Consider the following 19,412-nt stretch of genomic DNA (forward strand, 5'->3'; position numbering starts at 1 on the left):
CCAATACTGCTCTTAACATTTTAATTATTCATTGAAAAAATTCATCTAATTAGTCTTGAAAATAGTTTTACATGTCAAAATATTCTACTTAAAGAAATGTGGCATTATCATTGAAATTAGGAGAGACAAAATTGTCCACCCCCTCATCTTCCAAAATTACCTTGGAAATAAAATTAGTAAACAGGGGATGGAATAATTACAACATATTAAAGCTACTGGCCTTCACATTAAATGGACAGTTAAAATATCATATTACAAAGGAAAAAACAGATGAGCAAAACCATTTTCAATTTTTATTTTTAAAATTTAGGAAACTAAATACTCAGGTTTAGAGTAGTTCAGTGTTATCAGATTTTTCCTCTAATGCTTTTTAATCCATTTACCTATATTTGTTTGAAATGTAAACTTTGGATAGCTTAGAATCTAATTTTAGTTTCTGTTTTGTAAAAGAATATATAAACTACTATAAGTGAACATTAATATCAGTTTTGTCATTACATATAAATTATGGCTCATTTTAAATTCAGTTAAGAAATATTACCCACTTCCAGTTGTTACCTAACTTTGAGAGTCATCAAAGCTGAAATGTTTAGAACCTTTGCCAAGGAAACTATGAAAAATAGGAATTAAGTACCATAGCATCCCACTGCATTCTGAATGCAATGGGAGATGGAAAGCATTTTAGAACTAATTCATTTCATCTCAAAAACCTTGAGAAATAGTGTAAGAATAGGGAAAAGAGCCCAGAAATCTGTTGCTAGGAGTGCCAGGTTTGAATCCTAATTCCATCACTTGATAGATGTGTGATGTTGGCCAAGTTACTTGACCACTTTGTGCCTCAGTTTCATCTTTAATGAAAGTAGTAATACTAGTACCTTCCTTATAAGTGCTAGTTGTAAGTACAAGGATTAAATTAAATGAATAAGTTTAAAGGATTTAGAACAAAACAATGTGTACCACAAATGTTACATGAGTATTTGTTAAACATGATTTTCCTTGATACTACTATCTATTACTTGATACTCTATCTATTGACGTCATTTCACTCTACATAAGAGCCCTCTTAGCCAATATGATTTGTCCCACTGATTGGAAGGTTAATATCTAGAAGCTGATTCAAATAAGTAACCAGTAAAACAAACCAAAACACTACACATGTAAAATATTACATGTTAATTGAAAACCTGTGCATGCATGTTTATTGGCCAATATTTTCATGTAAAGCCAAGGCTTTTTCTCTGAATACTGATCTGTTGAATAAAGTTCTATGATTTCTTTCTTGTCATATATTATCTACATTTCATGCTGCCTTTTATTTAAAGTGGAATTATTAAAGACATTTTTGAAGTATGCTGAGTGCAGAATGTGTTTAGATGACTACAATTTTCCCCAACTTTGAGAGTTGCCTGGACCATTTCATATCAATTCTTTATTAGCAACTCACCTTTTAGTGTTATCGCTACAGGTTTCTAAGAAGTCATTTTTTTCATACTCATGATTCATAATTTTATGTAACAATTAAATTACCTAGTTACTAAAAACAAACACAAAGGGCATATATAGGTCTGAGAATAGAGCTGACTCCAGGCAAATGTACCATTGAAACAGAGAGAACTGAGTGTGCAAAAATTCAGGCAGGATCTCATTACAATGAGCTTCAAGCCTTAAGCATTAATCATTATGTTTTAAGGGAATGAAAATAGTCAATGAATCCCACAAATTGGTTAAGTGGAAGTCATTTAAGACAATGTCTACTGTACTGACTTATTTGGTTGTTTATATGTCTGAGTCCCAATCTAGACTGTGGTCACTGTGAGGGAAAGAGGGCATTTTTGGATTCATCTTTGTATTTCTAACAGAGTGCTGGATTACAACCAATGCTTAATAACTAACTGCTGGCTAAATTAATGAATGTGTTAGAATGAACCAATATCTGAATAAATCACATCTAGAATTGCCTTATATTCTTAACTTAAATGTTACCAAATTTATAACTTGGTCTATCATTAAACCTATTGCAAGTAGTGTTATTGAAATTATCAAAAACTTCATTATAAAACAAGTCCCCTCATAACAGGCATGATCACAAGATCATCCCTGAAAAGAGTGTTAGAGTTAAAATACAGTGCGTATGCTATATATTTTGATCCAATCACTGTAGGCATTCAGAATAAATGTTCTTATTTAGAAGTCCAAGCAAGGACAATTGCTAGGGGAATCTGTCCTCCTCCCAGCCATTTCAAGATATGAGGCAATTTGAAATATGATCTTTTGAATCATCCAACCGAGTCTTAAGAGTGTCTCCATTCTTTGTCTTTTCAATATCTGTCTCATATTTCAATTTCTTGTGTTTACTCCTCAGGCTCTTGGAAGCATACTGCAACTTTAGCAGCACTCCCTCTGTGACAGGCATTTCATATACTGTACAAAGCTTTTCAAGTCTGCTCTATAACGGTTGATTTGTTGATTGGGGTTTAATCTTCCCTTCTAAAAGAAGGATTCCAAGGAACAGAATCCTTTGTAGGGTCACAGTTTATGAGAGTGTTATATTCCCTACTTCATGCTGTTTGCCAGGTGAATGGGATGGTAATACTCAAAGATGACCAAAAAAGGTAAACACAGGTTATATAGAATCACAGTTCAAAATCCTTGTAACAGGGACTTCCCTGGTGGCGCAGTGGTTAAGAATCCACCTGCCAATGCAGGGGACACGGGTTCAAGCCCTGGTCCAGGAAGATCCCACATGCCGCGGAGCACCTAAGCCCGTGCGCCACAACTACTGAGCCTGCACTCTAGAGCCCGCGAGCCACAACTACTGAAACCCGTGTGCCTGGAGCCCGTGCGCCACAACAAGAGAAGCCACTGCAGTGAGAAGCCCATGCATCGCAGTGAAGGGAGGCCCCCACTCGCCACAACTAGAGAAGGCCCAAACGTGGCAAGGAAGACCCAACGCAGCCAAAAATAAACAAATAAAATAAATAAATTAAAACAAAAATCCTTGTAACGGCAAAGTTAAATAGCTAGTCAGATATTATAAAGGATAAAGCACAGTCATCCCTCAGTATACGTGGACAACCCCATGGATACCAAAATTCATGGATGTTCAAGTCCCTTATATAAAATGACGTAGTAGAGTTTGGCCCTCCATACCTGCAGGTTCTGCATGTGGATACGGAGGGGCCTACTGTAGAACAGTTTAACCAAGGCCATTTCCCCAAATCAGTATTTCTTCAAATGTGGTCCAGAGACCTGCAAGTGTCCCTGAGACCAAATCTATTTTCATAATAATAGTAATATTACATGGCTTTTTCACTCTCATTTTCTACATTCATAAGTGTATAGGGTACAGAAAGTCCATTAATAGGGTTTCAGATTCCATACTGGAACTAAACTTTAGGAAACTAATACTTGCCATTTCAGTATAGTATCAAAGAAAAATGTCTGTCATTATATGAATAGACTATTAGACCATATTTCATTCATATATTTCCACCAAAACAACACGTTACAACAGATTAAATGCAGAAACAGATATGAGAACCCAGCTACCAAGTATTAAGTCACATTAAAGAGACTGGCAAAATGTAAAACAGTGCACTCTTCTCATTTATGTTTTCTTGTCTTGGGAAATGTAATTATATTTTATAAAAATAAGTTATTTATATTAATTTATAACAAGTATATTACTGATATTTTTAAAGAATTAATAAATACTATATATTTCTTCAGTTTTAACTTCTAATATGGTAAATATTTGCACATATTACTTACATAAACAAAAAGCTCTTTTCTTTGGAGTGCTCAGTACTCGAAGAGTGCAAATGGGTTTTTAAAACAAAATGTTTGAAAACCTTTACTCTAAATGAAGCAGGTCTGATCTGAAAATAACCATACCATATATTTTGTTCTGACATTTTCCTTTTCCTAAAATAACTTACAAAGAAAAGGAATGAGCTAGAGAGAACACTGAAGACCCCCTCTCCACCCCGTTTCCAGCTGGCACATTTTGAAGTAGAAGAGGTAAAATCTCATTTCTAAGTGACATTAATTAGTTGTATAGCTATCAGTATAAAACAAATTCTATCATATACTACAAAACATCAGTACAGCTTATGCATAGTTACACAAACTATTTGGTCTCAAGTCAAGAGATATTAATTGACTTGAATTCTTATTATCTGTTAACATAACAATGACAGTGACTAATTTCCCAACAGAAAATGTAATGACAGAATGACCTCTAATTTAAGTAACGTAAGTTTTTCTTCAACTTAGTAGAATAAAACAAAGAATCAACATGTAAACTATGAGTTACTTTGCTCCAAAATGTGTTTATGTGTATTGTATCTGCACAAATTATCATTTTTATCCCATAAAATTACCTTAAAGTTCACACACACACTCTCATGCTGCTGTCTATCAGTTTAAGAATCAGATTGATATCAAACTCATCTAACTTAAAAAGAATTAATAAGAGTTTCAAAATACCTAGGCTACTTGGTTTTCGTTTTCTGGATTACCAAAGGACATTAAAACAATTATGCAAAAACCCCTGCTATATAAAAGCTATCATACCCTTTTATCTCATTATCATTTAAATGTTAAATGCTCCATTATAGAGGTAAATTGGGTTTAAAAAGGAATTTTTAAAGCAGAAGAGCAAAAAATATAAGGTTAAACAGAGTGAAGAATCAGAGCTTCAAACTGTAATATAAAGTTTACTAGGGCAAGGACTGATCTTTTGGTATACTAAGAAAGCCCGACCCTCTGACATGCCCTATATAGAGTAAATATACTGATCTGGAACAAAAGTTATGTGAAACAGCTGTTAAGTGACAGAAGAAATGTGCATTGGACCACCAGCTTGTCATAAATATTGCACTCTTAATCAGAAAGCATCTGTCTTTCATTTCCTTTTCAGCAATCTCTGCATTGTATTTAATCTGTGCAGAATGCTTCTCCTAACAGGTGCAACAATGTTTACAAATTGAAAACCTTATTTAAATGAAGTTTACAACTAGAGACGTTTCAATTAACAAGGCGATATCTTATGAGAAGGAATAATTCTAACATTTGGCAAACCCATAGATTGCTTTGCATTTGTGAAATTTAATTATTGAAAAATTAGAGTACAGATGCCAAAAAAGCTAAAGATGAAAGGTGCCTCAAGCAATCTATGCAATATACAGGCATCCAGAGAAACTACAGGGAGAAATTGCTGGTGGGAATGTGGATAGTATGAAATATTGGGAATAGATATTATAAAATGTCATATTTCATCAAAAAATAATTTTAGAACTAATAATGTCCCATATGTCCATAAAAAGTGGTGTCTACGGCACTAATCTACTTTGCTACAGGTAATTTTTCTCTTATTATCATTATTTTTGAAATTGAGTGTAAAATACTTATAATCAATCTTGCTGGATTAAAAAAACTGTCAGAAATTCTAAGGCTTGCATTATAATCATCTAAATAAATTTTAAAAGGATAGTTTCTTCAAAAATATGAGTATAAATTAGCACACTTAGAGTGCGTATACAATTTTTAAAGTGAAAGGACTACAAAATTATCGACTTTAACTTTTTTACTCAAAATTAGTGCAAAGATAATGAACTCACTTCCTACAAGGGCCAAACAGGTAACAGAGGTGATACAAGTCTGGTGAAACATGTGGCCCTTTAGGTTGATCAATCATTCATTTCCCAATTTTTGATAGAAAGAGATATTGAAGAAATATTCTTTAATATTGTAATCATAATGCACAATTTAGCCAACTGTTTCCATGGAAAAAAAGGAATCCATTTCTTCCAAAAATTCAAGTTTTCAATAAAGCGCAGAACAAACAAAAGGTATTTGTGGACTGGATCTGGCCCTTGGGCTTCCAATTTACAAACTTTAGTTTAATAGTTGAGAACACGGGCTTACTGTTAAAGAGATCTAAGGTCAACTTCTATCTTGGCCATTTATTAGCTTTATGACCTTGGATCAGCTACTTGATTTTAAGCTCCATTTCGTCCTCAGAAAAAAAAAGTGTTAATAATAAAAGGTGACTCATAGGGATATCATAAATATTGAATGAGATGAGGTAATATAAAATATTTGCTAATATAAAAATTTTAGCAAAGCAAGCACTCAATAAGTGGTAGATATTACATACTATACATATAGTATATTATGCAATACAAAAATATAACATATATTTTAAATTTAATTGCATGGGAAAAGCTCTAACTTCCTTACCAGCTTTTACTAATTGACATTGGATAAATATCCTTTATATCATGGGTAAAGACTTTCAATGTTTATAATTCCTCTTAATAACTGTATACAGATATCTATTATAGGTTAACGCAGAAAGCAAAGACCATTATCTGTTCTTTGGAGAATTTACCGTACAAAATTATCTCATCTCAAGCATTCATATTTTGTAAGGGACAAATCCATTAAAAAAATTTTCCACACTAAAGCACTATAAACAAGGTCATTAGTTATAAAGCATAGAAAATTCTCTTTTAATTGCTTTTTTGGAGACAAATACAGTAGAAAATGAAAATGATTTTGATGGGAGTTAGGCATTCTGTGTATAATTTGAAAAACTGATTAGCTTCTTCAGACTAAGCCAGCTCTAGCCAATAAACTTTAGCCTGAGGTGTTTCACATTATAATAGTACCTTCTGAGAAAATCACTGGGACCTGTTTCCAAATCTTCTCCCATTAACACCTCAGATCTTCCAGCTGATCCTCATTAAATCCCACCTCTTCAGCCTTAGAAGCTTGTTTTTCTTAACGATTAACAAGCTCCTCCCGCCCACTAATGTCTTCTTATTGAAAAAGTTTAGAAATTCTCCCTAATATGTAAATCAGATAATAATAATTGTGATGATAGCTATAGTTACTGGAGGCCTTATTATATGCTTAAAGTTAGCCAAGCCCTTTACATGCATAATCTCATTTAATCCTTACCATGGCTCTCTAGATTCCATAAGTATACCAAGTTCCCCTCATCTATAAACCAATTCTGAAAGAAGTTAAATCATTTGTCTAGTACTTGAGTTCAGAGTCAAGTCTAGTGCCATACCTAAGGCTATACTATATTGCCTCTCTAAATTCTTGGCTTAAACTCAACCAAAATGAATTAAACATGTATTGGATAAAAGCTTTCATTCAATGTGTTAACATGACAGGAGCTGGATGGGCCGGGATGGGGTGGGGATGATAAAAAGATGTTAGAAGATATCAAGCAGGAAAATTAAAAGTGAGTTAATTTCTTAATACATCAGTTTCATTATATGTAGTGGTTTTGGTAAGAAGAAAGATACCTCTATACATGTACCCCGTTTTCAAACAGCAATAGCATATGAAAATTCCATTTTAAAAAATTGATAAATCACAGTGATTACTTTTGCATTACCCAAGAATTCATCTCATTACAATAGAAGTCACCCAGAGTTTCTCCATCTGTGAATTTAAGTTGTTAGTGATCATTTGTGTCTACTGAGGGAGTAAGGGGTGAGAGTAGAGGGCTGCAGAGAAACCTAAAGGTCACTTTTGCTACAAGCTATCAGACATTAAGATATTGCATATCTGACTTTGATAAAAATATAATTTAAACACAACTTCCCAGGAACGTTTATAATTTGAAAAACAAAGAAGGCTTTAGTCTATTTTCCAGCCACTATTTTGTTAATGAAATAGTTACACCAAGAAGGCCACCCCAGAGGCTTTCAAACAGCTCCCAATAATGCATGCACAATTTGTAAAAGAAGGAAAAGTCTTTCAGCAGGTTTGGATCTACAGAGAAACAGTTTCCTGTGACATAACTCTGAGAAAGATTAAAAGGCTTAATGTCCAACAGAAGGATGAACATACTTAAGGTGAATCAGGTCTCTGTGATATTCTTTGGGAAAAAACTTCGTATCCTCACACACAAAAAAAGTAGCATCTTTTTAGGCAAGCAAACTGACAAACTTTGGGAAGCTAATCCACAAGACTCACATTAACATACAGCACATGAAATGCACTTTCCCTTGGGCAAGGAGAGGATAATCTATTGCACATGTCATCTGTTTCTGTGAATTCTGAAGATTACAATTATGTTTTGATGTTAATCCAACAACTGCACATTTCTTGCTGCGAAGCACACTGAAAATGTGAGTGACTGTATAAATCTTTTTAAATTGAATTCAACACTATTGAAAAGAGCTGATGTTTTCAAATATTCTTACAAAGCCTCTGAACAACAAGAATAACTTTCTAAATGAAGCAGCTTCTTATAGTTACCTATTGGGTAAGAAAGACAAAAAGCCAGGATAAAATAAAATTCTGCATGTCTACTATATATATTGTGTGTGTTTTGCATTTTTGGAAACACTCACCTCTAATGCTTTGATGTCCTCATAAGTAAACCTCACGGTGGGAACTCCAAGATGGTTGATGAAGTAATTGGCATCATCTTGCATCTGTACAGAACTGATATTTGTTTCTGGGCACTGACCTCTTCTGGAACAGTTGAAATTATTTTTCTGAAAAACATAATTTAAATTGTTAGCACACACTATGCTTCTTAGGTTATCCCTAAATGAATGCTACTCAAAACGTGGTCCACAGTTCAGCAGCATCCATGGCACCCAGGAGCTTATTCGAAACATGAAATGTAAATGCTTAGTCTCCACCCATGTCCTCCCAAATGGGAACCTTTGGGGATGGAGCCCAGAAATCTGTGTAGCAACATTCCTCTACTGCGCTCATGCTCACTAAAGAGTGACTAGCACTGGACTAAATCAAGCTTTGCTTGTTATTGTTGCTTAAAAAGCATTTTTATCATAGATATATTATCTGTAATGACTCGTTAAGAGAATGTTAAGTCCCTAAAAAAGGTTTAGTTTTGTCTTTTTTAAAGTTTTCCCACAAATTTAAAGGACAGCTTGGTAAGATATAATTCTATTCTAAAAATGTTTTTTGGACAACCACAGAAATTTCTCAATTTCCTCGTCAAAGCATATCCCCACGTGTTAAGAGTATATGCCAGGCGGAAGAGTAAGACGCGGAGATCACCTTCCTCCCCACAGATACACCAGAAATACATCTACACGTGGAACAACTCCTACAGAACACCTACTGAACGCTGGCAGAAGACCTCAGACCTCCCAAAAGGCAAGAAACCCCCCATGTACCTGGGGAGGGCAAAAGAAAAAACACAGACAAAAGGATAGGGATGGGACAAGGGAGCTGTGAAGGAGGAAAGGATTCCACACACTAGAAGCCCTTTCGCGGGCGGAGACTGCGGGTAGCGGAGGGGGAAAGCTTCAGAGCCGCGGAGGAGAGCACAGTAACAGGGGTGCGGGGGGCAAAGCCGGGAGATTCCCGCACAGAGGATCGGTGCCGACCGGCACTCACCAGCCCGAGAGGCTTGTCTGCTCACCCGCCGGGGAAGGCGGGGCTGGGAGCTGAGGCTCGGGTTTCGGTCGGAGCGCAGGGAGAGGACTGGGGTTGGCGGCGTAAACACAGCCTGCAGGGGGTTAGTGCGTCACGGCTGGCCGGGAGGGAGTCCGGGGAAAAGTCTGGAGCTGCCGAAGAGTTGAGACTTTTTCTTCCCTCTTTGTTTCCTGGTGCGCGAGGCGACGGGATTAAGAGCGCTGCATAAAGGAGCTCCAGAGACGGGCGCGAGCCGCGGCTAAAAGCGCGGACCCCAGAGACGGGCATGAGACGCTAAGTCCGCTGCTGCCGCCACCAAGAAGCCTGTGTGCGAGCACAGGGCACTATCCCCCTTCCAGGGAGCCCATGCAGCCAGCCACAGCCAGGGTCCTGGGATCCAGGGACAGCTCCCCCAGGAGAACGCACGGTGCGCCTACGGCTGTTGCAACGTCACGCCGGCCTCTGCCGCTGCAGGCCCGCCCCGCACTACGTGCCCCGCCCTCCACCCCCCCACGCCCCCCCCACCCCTGGCCTGAGTGAGCCGGAGCCTCTGAATCAGCTGCTCCTTTAACCCCGTCCTGTCTGAGCGAAGAACAGACGCCCTCCTGCGACCTACACGCAGAGGCGGGGCCAGATCCAAAGCTGAACTCAAGGAGCTGTGAGAACAAAGAAGAGAAAGGGAAATCTCTCCCATCAGCCTCAGAAGCAGCGAATTAAAGCTCCACAATCAACTTGATGTACCCTGCATCTGTGGAATACATGAATAGGCAACCAATCATCCCAAATTAAGGAGGTGGACTTTGAGAGCAAGATTTATGATTTTTTCCCCTTTTCCTTTTTTTGTGACTGTGTATGTTTCTGTGTGAGATTTTGTCTGTAAAGCTTTGCTTCCACCATTTGTCCGAGGGTTCTATCCGTACGTTATTTTTGTTTGTTTTTAATTTTTTTCTTAATAATTACTTTTATTTTAAAAACTTTAATTTATTTCACTTTATTTTCGTTCTTTCTTTCCTTCCTTCCCTCCTTTAGACAATGAATCATCGCAAATTGAGGAGGTGGACTCTGAGAGCAAGATTTATGATTTTTTCCCCTTTTCCTCTTTTTGTGAGTGTGTATGTGTATGCTTCTGTGAGATTTTGTCTGTATAGTTTTGCTTCCACCATTTGTCCTAGGGCTCTATCCATCCATTTTTTATTTCTCAATAATTATTTTTTTAATTTTAATAACTTTATTATATTTTATCTTACTTTATTTTACTTTATCTTCTTTCTTTCTTTTTTCCATCCTTCCCTCCTTCCTTCCTTCCTCCCTCCCTCCTTCCCTCACTCCTTTCTTTCTTTCTACTTCTACTAATTCTTTCTTTCTACTTTTTCTCCCTTTTATTCTGAGCCGTGTGGATGAAAGGCTCTTGGTGCTGCAGCCAGGAGTCAGTGCTGTGCCTCTGAGGTGGGAAAGCCAACTTCAGGACACTGGTCCACAAAAGACCTCCCAGCTCCACATAATATCAAATGGTGAAAATCTCCCAGAGATCTCCATCTCAACACCAGCACCCAGCTTCACTCAAAGACCAGCAAGCTACAGTGCTGAACATGCTATGCCAAACAACTAGCAAAACAGGAACACAACCCCACCCATTAGCAGAGAGGCTGCCTAAAATCATAGTAAGTCCACAGACACCCCAAAACACACCACCAGATGTGGACCTGCCCACCAGAAAGACAAGATCCAACCTCATCCACCAGAACACAGGCACTAGTCCCCTCCACCAGGAAGGCTACACAACCCACTGAACCAACTTTAGCCACTGGGGACAGACACCAAAAACAATGGGAACTAAGGACCTGCAGCCTGCAAAAAGGAGACCCCAAACACAGCAAGATAAGGAAAATGAGAAGACAGAAAAACACACAGCAGATGAAGTAGCAAGGTAAAAATGCACCAGACCTAACAAATGAAGAGGAAATAGGCAGTCTACCTGAAAAATAATTCAGAATAATGATAGTAAAGATGATCCAAAATCTTGGAAATAGAATAGACAAAATGCAAGAAACATTTAACAAGGACCTAGAAGAACTAAAGATGAAACAAACAATGATGAACAACACAATAAATGAAATTAAAAATACTCTAGATGGGATCAATAGCAGAATAACTGAGGCAGAAGAACGGATAAGTGATCTGGAAGATAAAATAGTGGAAATAACTACTGCAGAGCTGAATAAAGAAAAAAGAATGAAAAGAACTGAGGACAGTCTCAGAGACCTCTGGGACAACATTAAGCACACCAACATTCGAATTATAGGGGTTCCAGAAGAAGAAGAGAAAAAGAAAGGGACTGAGAAAATATTTGAAGAGATTATAGTTGAAAACTTCCCTAGTATGGGAAAGGAAATAGTTAATCAAGTCCAGGAAGGGCAGAGAGTCCCATACAGGATAAATCCAAGGAGAAATACGCCAAGACACATATTAATCAAACTGTCAAAAATTAAATACAAAGAAAACATATTAAAAGCAGCAAGGGAAAAACAACAAATAACACACAAGGGAATCCCCATAAGGTTAATAGCTGAGCTTTGAGCAGAAACTCTGCAAGCCAGAAGGGACTGGCAGGACATATTTAAAGTGATGAAGGAGAAAAACCTGCAACCAAGGTTACTCTACCCAGCAAGGATCTCATTCAGATTTGATGGAGAAATTAAAACCTTTACAGACAAGCAAAAGCTGAGAGAGTTCAGCACCACAAAACCAGCTGTACAACAAGTGCTAAAGGAACTTCTCTAGGCAGGAAACACAGGAGAAGGAAAACACCTACAATAACGAACCCAAAACAATTAAGAAAATGGGAATAGGAACATACATACCAATAATTACCTTAGATGTAAATGGACTAAATGGTCCCACCAAAAGACACAGATTGGCTGAAGGGATACAAAAACAAGACCCATATATTTGCTGTCTACAAGAGACCCACTTCAGACCTAGAGCACATACAGACTGAAAGTAAGGGGATGGAAAAAGATATTTTATGCAAATGGAAACCAAAAGAAAGCTGGAATAGCAATTCTCATATCAGACAAAATAGACTTTAAAATAAAGACTATCACAAGAGACAAATAAGGACACTACATAATGATCAAGGGATCAATCCAAGAAGAAGATATAACAATTGTAAATATTTATGCACCCAACATAGGAGCACTTCAATACATAAGGCAAATACTAATAGCCATAAAAGGGGAAATCGACAGTAACACATTCATACTAGGGGACTTTAACACCCCACTTTCACCAACGGACAGATCATCCAAAATGAAAATAAATAAGGAAACACAAGCTTTAAATGATACATAAAACAAGATGGACTTAATGGATATTTATAGGACATTCCATCCTAAAACAACAGAATACACATTTTTCTCTAGTGCTCATGGAACATTCTCCAGGATAGATCATATCTTGGGTCACAAATCAAGCCCTGGTAAATTTAAGAAAATTGAAATTGTATCAAGTATCTTTGATGACCACAATGCTATGAGACTAGATATCAATTACTGGAAAAGATCTGTAAAAAATACAACCACATGGAGGCTAAACAATACAGTACTTAATAACGAAGTGATCATTGAAGAAATCAAAGAGGAAATTAAAAAATACCTAGAAACAAATGACAATGGAGACACAACAACCCAAAATCTATGGGATGCAGCAAAAGCAGTTCTAAGAGGGAAGTTTATAGCAACACAATCCTACCTTAAGAAACAGGAAACAACTCGAATAAACAACCTAACCTTGCACCTAAATCTATTAGAGAAAGAAAAACAAAAAAACCCCAAAGTTAGCAGAAGGGAAGAAATCATAAAAATCAGATCAGAAATAAATGAAAAAGAAATGAAGGAAATGATAGAAAAGATCAATAAAACTAAAAGCTGGGTCTTTGAGAAGATAAACAAAATTGATAAACCATTAGCCAGACTCATCAAGAAAAAAAGGGAGAAGACTCAAATCAATAGAATTAGAAATGAAAAAGGAGAAGTAACAAATGACACTGCAGAAATACAAAAGATCATGAGAGATTACTACAAGCAACTCTATGCAAATAAAAGGGACAACCTGGAAGAAATGGACAAATTCTTAGAAATGCACAACCTGCCAAGACTGAATCAGGAACAGAAAATATGAACAGACCAATCACAAGCACTGAAATTGAAACTGTGATTAAAAATCTTCCAACAAACAAAAGCCCAGGACCAGATGGCTTCACAGGCGAATTCTATCAAACATCTAGAGAAGAGCTAACACCTATCATTCTCAAACTCTTCCAAAATATAGCAAAGGGAGAAACACTCCCAAACTCATTCTATGAGCCCACCATCACCCTGATACCAAAACCAGACAAGGATGTCACAAAGAAAGAAAACTACAGGCCAATATCACTGATGAACATAGATGCAAAAATCCTCAACAAAATACTAGCAAACAGAATCCAACAGCACATTAAAAGGATCATACAGCATGATCAAGTGGGGTTTATTCCAGGAATGCAAGGATTCTTCAATATACGCAAATCAATCAACGTGATACACCATATTAACAAACTGAAGGAGAAAAACCATATGAACATCTCAATAGACGAAGAGAAATCTTTCGACAAAATTCAACACCCATTTACGATAAAAACCCTGCAGAAAGTAGGCATAGAGGGAACTTTCCTCAACATAATCAAGGCCATATATGACAAACCCACAGCCAACATCATCCTCAATGTTGAAAAACTGAAAGCATTTCCACTAAGATCAGGAACAAGACAAGGTTGCCCACTCTCACCTCTCTTATTCAACATAGTTTTGGAAGTTTTAGCCACAGCAATCAGAGAAGAAAAGGAAATAAAAGGAATCCAAATTGGAAAATAAGAAGTAAAGCTGTCACTGTTTGCAGATGACATGATACTATACATAGAGAATCCTAAAGATGCTACCAGAAAACTACTAGAGCTAATCAATGAATTTGGTAAAGTAGCAGGATACAAAATTAATGCACAGAAATCTCTGGCATTCCTATACACTAATGATGATAAATCTGAAAGTGAAATCAAGAAAACACTCCCATTTACCACTGCAACATAAAGAATAAAATATCTAGGAATAAACCTACCTAAGGAGACAAAAGACCTGTATGCAGAAAATTATAAGACACTGATGAAAGAAATTAAAGATGGTACAAATAGATGGAGAAATATACCATGTTCTTGGATTGGAAGAATCAACATTGACTCTACTACTCAAAGCAATCTACAGATTCAATGCAATCCCTATCAAACTACCACTGGCATTTTTCACAGAACTAGAACAAAAAATTTCACAATTTGTATGGAAACACAAAAGACCCCGAATAGCCAAAGCAACCTTGAGAACGAAAAACGTAACTGGAGTAATCAGGCTCCCTGACTTCAGACTATACTACAAAGCTACAGTAATCAAGACAGTATGGTACTGGCACAAAAACAGAAAGATTGATCAATGGAACAGGATAGAAAGCCCAGAAATCAACCCACACACATATGGTCACCTTATCTTTCATAAAGGAGGCAGGAATGTACAGTGGAGAAAGGACAGCCTCTTCAATAAGTGGTGCTGGGAAAACTGGACAGGTACATGTAAAAGTATGAAATTAGATCACTCCCTAACACCATACACAAAAATAAGCTCAAAATGGATTAAAGACCTAAATGTAAGCCCAGAAACTATCAAACTCTTAGAGGAAAACATAGGCTGGACACTCTATGACATAAATCACAGCAAGATCCTTTTTGACCCACCTCCTACAGAAATGGAAATAAAAACAAAAATAAACCAATGCGACCTAATGAAACGTCAAAGCTTTTGCACAGCAAAGGAAACCATAAACAAGACCAAAAGACAACCCTCAGAATGGGAGAAAATATTTGCAAATGAAGCAACTGACAAAGGATTAATCTCCAAAATTTATAAGCAGCTCATGCAGCTTAATAACAAAAAAACAAACAACCCAATCCAAAAATGGGCAGAAGACCTAAATAGACATTTCTCCAAAGAAGATATACAGAGTGCCAACAAACACATGAAAGAATGCTCAACATCATTAATCATTAGAGAAATGCAAATTAAAACTACAATGAGATATCATCTCACACCGGTCAGAATGGCCATCATCAAAAAATCTAGAAACAATAAATGCTGGAAAGAGTGTGGAGAAAAGGGAACCCTCTTACACTGTTGGTAGGAATGTAAATTGATACAGCCACTGTGGAGAACAGTATGGAGGTTTCTTAAAAAGCTACAAATAGAACTACCATATGACCCAGCAATCCCACTACTGGGCATATACCCTTAGAAAACCATAATTCAAAAAGAGTCATGTACCAAAATGTTCATTGCAGCTCTATTTTCAATAGCCAGAAGATGGAAACAACCTAAGTGTCCATCATCGGATTAATGGATAAAGAAGATGTGGCACATATATACAATGGAATATTACTCAGCCATAAAAAGAAATGAAATTGAGCTATTTGTAATGAGGTGGATAGACCTAGAGTCTGTCATACAGAGTGAAGTAAGTCAGAAAGTGAGAGACAAATACCGTATGCTAACACATATATATGGAATTTAAGAAAAAAAATGTCATGAAGAACCTAGGGGTAAGACAGGAATAAAGACACAGAACTACTAGAGAATGGACTTGAGGATATGGGGAGGGGGAAGGGTAAGCTGTGACAAAGCGAGAGAGATGCATGGACATATATACACTACCAAACGTAATGTAGATAGCTAGTGGGAAGCAGCCACATAGCACAGGGAGATCAGCTCGGTGCTTTGTGATCGCCTCGAGGGGTGGGCTAGGGAGGGTGGGAGGGAGGGAGACGCAAGAGGGAGGAGATATGGGAACATATGTATATATATAACTGATTCATTTTGTTGTAAAGCAGAAACTAACACACCATTGTAAAGCAATTATACTCCAATAAAGAAAAAAAAAAAAAAGAGTATATGCCAAATACCATGGGTCCAGGAGAACCACAAAGCTAAGTGCAACCTCTAGGGAAATAAACGGTGATAGACTATTAGTTCTTAAACTAGGAGTTGTCTAGCATGCAAAACAAATGGCAGTAGCTTTACAAAAATAAATCAAAGCATAATTTAAAAATCATAACCAGTAAAATAACTGTTCCTATAACTATTACTGATTTAAAATGTCTTCATTAGTAAAATTTCCAAAAATCTAGAATCTTTCTGTGATGCTGTTGTGTCACGTATGAAATGTGGAAGAATGCCAATCTCCTCAGCAGGAATCATGAGGGAAATGAGACAATAGTGCGAGAACATCACATCCAAAATCTGGCAAAACATATGTATTCAATGTATGTTTGCCATTGAATCAAGACATTGACTCTTCAACCCCTTCCCATGTTTCTTTGGTATGATATAATTTCAAAAACACTTTTAAATATAATCCATCAAAGATTTGGAAATATGAATTTTAATATTCAGAAAGTGAGTTTTTCTAAATTTTTTCAACTACAGTGCTAGATCTTTCAAAAATACAATAACATTTCATTACCTATCCATTTTTTTGAGGTCCTAACAGAAACATATCTGAAACAAATTGAAAATCAATTAAAATGGAAAGTCTGTGTAAGTGTTTATAAACTAGGCATGGCATGTGGGATCTTCATGTTATTTGCAAATTATCTTGGGTAATTAAGCACTTTGGAAATAGAAAGTAAAAAGAGTGTTCTAGCACACAGTCTAACCAGCAACCTAATTCTTTTTATGGTGACCCCCAGAAATTTTCTTCTTTTGAAAGCCTAATTTTCTGAAAAGACAGTTAATCCTCTTTCACTTCCTCATATACTCCTGGGGCAAAGGCTTCTGTAGGTTTTACATCAACTGGGATAGTTTGGGGAGGGTCTTGATTATTCCCAAAGAAGAGCTACCCTTAAGTACTAGATCACAAAAAGGAAAGAGACTACATTGTGTAAGAAGTCCCAAGTATTTTTGAGAGATCCAGTTGAAATCAGTTGTGAAAACTGGTAACCTTGAAGGTATTTGTTGAGCCAGAATAAACTTTTTTCTAGTTGAATTTGATTGCACTGAGCAGGCAAGACATTCACCAGTGTCCCATCATTAGTGTCTCATGCTCAGCCTGCCTCACTCATTCAAATGTACTAAATGGTGGCTGGGGGCATTTGAATTTGTGAAACCTAGGCTGTTGCATTCTTGCATGTTATTAATGAGGCTTTGGTGGAATCTAGTCTTTTCTCAGATGCTTAAAAAATAAATTTTAATTTTATTGGCTAAGTGGTCTACTTCCCCTTTACTGCAGCAACATCTGTGTCTTTTGTGTGTGTGTGTGGTACGCAGGTCGCTCACTGTTGTGGCCTCTCCCGTTGCGGAGCACAGGCTCCGGATGCACAGGCTCAGCGGCCATGGCTCACGGGCCCAGCCACTCCACGGCATGTGGGATCTTCCCGGACCGGAGGACGAACCCCTGTCCCCTGCATCGGCAGGCGGACTCTCAACCACTGCACCACCAAGGAAGCCCCTCTATGTCTTTTTGAGATAGCATATGTACCCTACTCATCATCAATGAAAATACAGATTTGGTTTTAATTTAATTTCATATACACAATTCTTACATCCACTCTAAATGTCAGCCATGTTCCTTAGATAGAAAATTTTTCTCAACAGAGGAATGCCATAGATCAAAAATTGACAACTCGGGCTTCCAGTGGTTGAGAGTCTGCCTGCCGCTGCAGGGGACACGGGTTCGTGCCCCGGTCTGGGAAGATCCCACATGCCGCGGAGCGGCTGGGCCCGTGAGCCATGGCCGCTGAGACTGTGCGTCCGGAGCCTGTGCTCCTCAACGGGAGAGGCCACAACAGTGAGAGGCTCGCGTACCAGAAAAAAAAAAAAAAAAAATTGACAACTCTAAATTCCATGAGTTGTCTGAAAAAAAAAAAATTAAATTAAATTTTTAAAAATAATTGTGGTTTAAAATTTTGATATCACTTTTACTCAGTCATCATTTTTATATAATAGCTTCCCTCTGACAAAAAGTATTAATTTCCCATATGTGCAAATAATTAAAATGGCAGAAATGACTCACTCCAATCAATACTTACATTCTTTGTTTGATCTAACAGTTGCACAAAGCAAAATTCTTGTTTTGCCTCAGTCTTTTACGGGCCCCAGGGATTCTTTCCAGAGGCAGTACAGATTCTCTAGTCTCTCTGTTCTTTCCATGACTAATCCCATTGCATAGATTTAATATTTTCATTGCATTCCATTTTCCAGGCAAATCAAAAGGGTAACATCCAGCCTTCAGAATCACATTTCTTAAAATACTTCTGCATCCTTTCCCCTACTCTGGCTTGCTTTACTTTACCCATTTATTGAAAAGTCTATCTTTTCCCTAAAGGTCTGTATTGCCACCTCCGTCATACTTAAACTCCTTTCTAAACCAACTCTAAGATGACAATAGGCTGAGCATTACCTAGAATTGCTTTAAAATTATATTTTGACGGTTAAGATCTCTTAAACCACATCTATGGTGCTAACATAGACTATTTACAGAGGGAAGACAGGGTACAGAACAATAGGGTTGCGTGGCCCAAGGTGTAGCTCGACTCTACAGCTTGGGGCACTGGGATGTTGAGTCTCCTGTCAGAGTTAAGCCCAAATGAAGAGTAAAAGCTTCAAGAAAGCCAATCCAAGATTGGAGGATCAGGGGTGACACAGAGTTCCCTAACGAGCCTTTCTGGGGCTTGTTCCTTACCTACTGAGTTTCCCTGTAAAGTCTTGTGGAGGACTTCTCTTGCCAGCCCACAACATTTCTCCTCTCTGTGTCTCTCTGTCTCTCCCACCACCTTGTTTTCTACTGTCTACTCTCCTGTGATTTAATCAGTGATGAGGGGCAGAACTACAGGACCCTCAAGCCTATGTTTATTTTGTCCTTTTGTT

At 37.4% G+C, this 19,412-nt stretch overlaps 1 protein-coding gene across 1 annotated transcript in view; it reads right to left on the reverse strand.

The window, feature by feature from the left end:
• NAALADL2 (N-acetylated alpha-linked acidic dipeptidase like 2) overlaps window positions 1–19,412 on the reverse strand; it is a 1,488,397-nt gene that overhangs the window by 254,603 nt on the left and 1,214,382 nt on the right. The window contains exon 13 of the mRNA XM_022571899.2: window positions 8,379–8,525. Coding sequence (XP_022427607.2) covers window positions 8,379–8,525 — 147 coding nt within the window. The remainder of the gene's footprint in view (window positions 1–8,378; window positions 8,526–19,412) is intronic.

The sequence above is a fragment of the Delphinapterus leucas genome, chromosome 4 (assembly GCF_059928025.1).
Source record: "Delphinapterus leucas isolate spDelLeu-1000000601 "Yukka" chromosome 4, BTC_Dleu_Yukka2, whole genome shotgun sequence".
In the NCBI taxonomy this organism is placed as follows: Eukaryota; Metazoa; Chordata; class Mammalia; order Artiodactyla; family Monodontidae; genus Delphinapterus; species Delphinapterus leucas.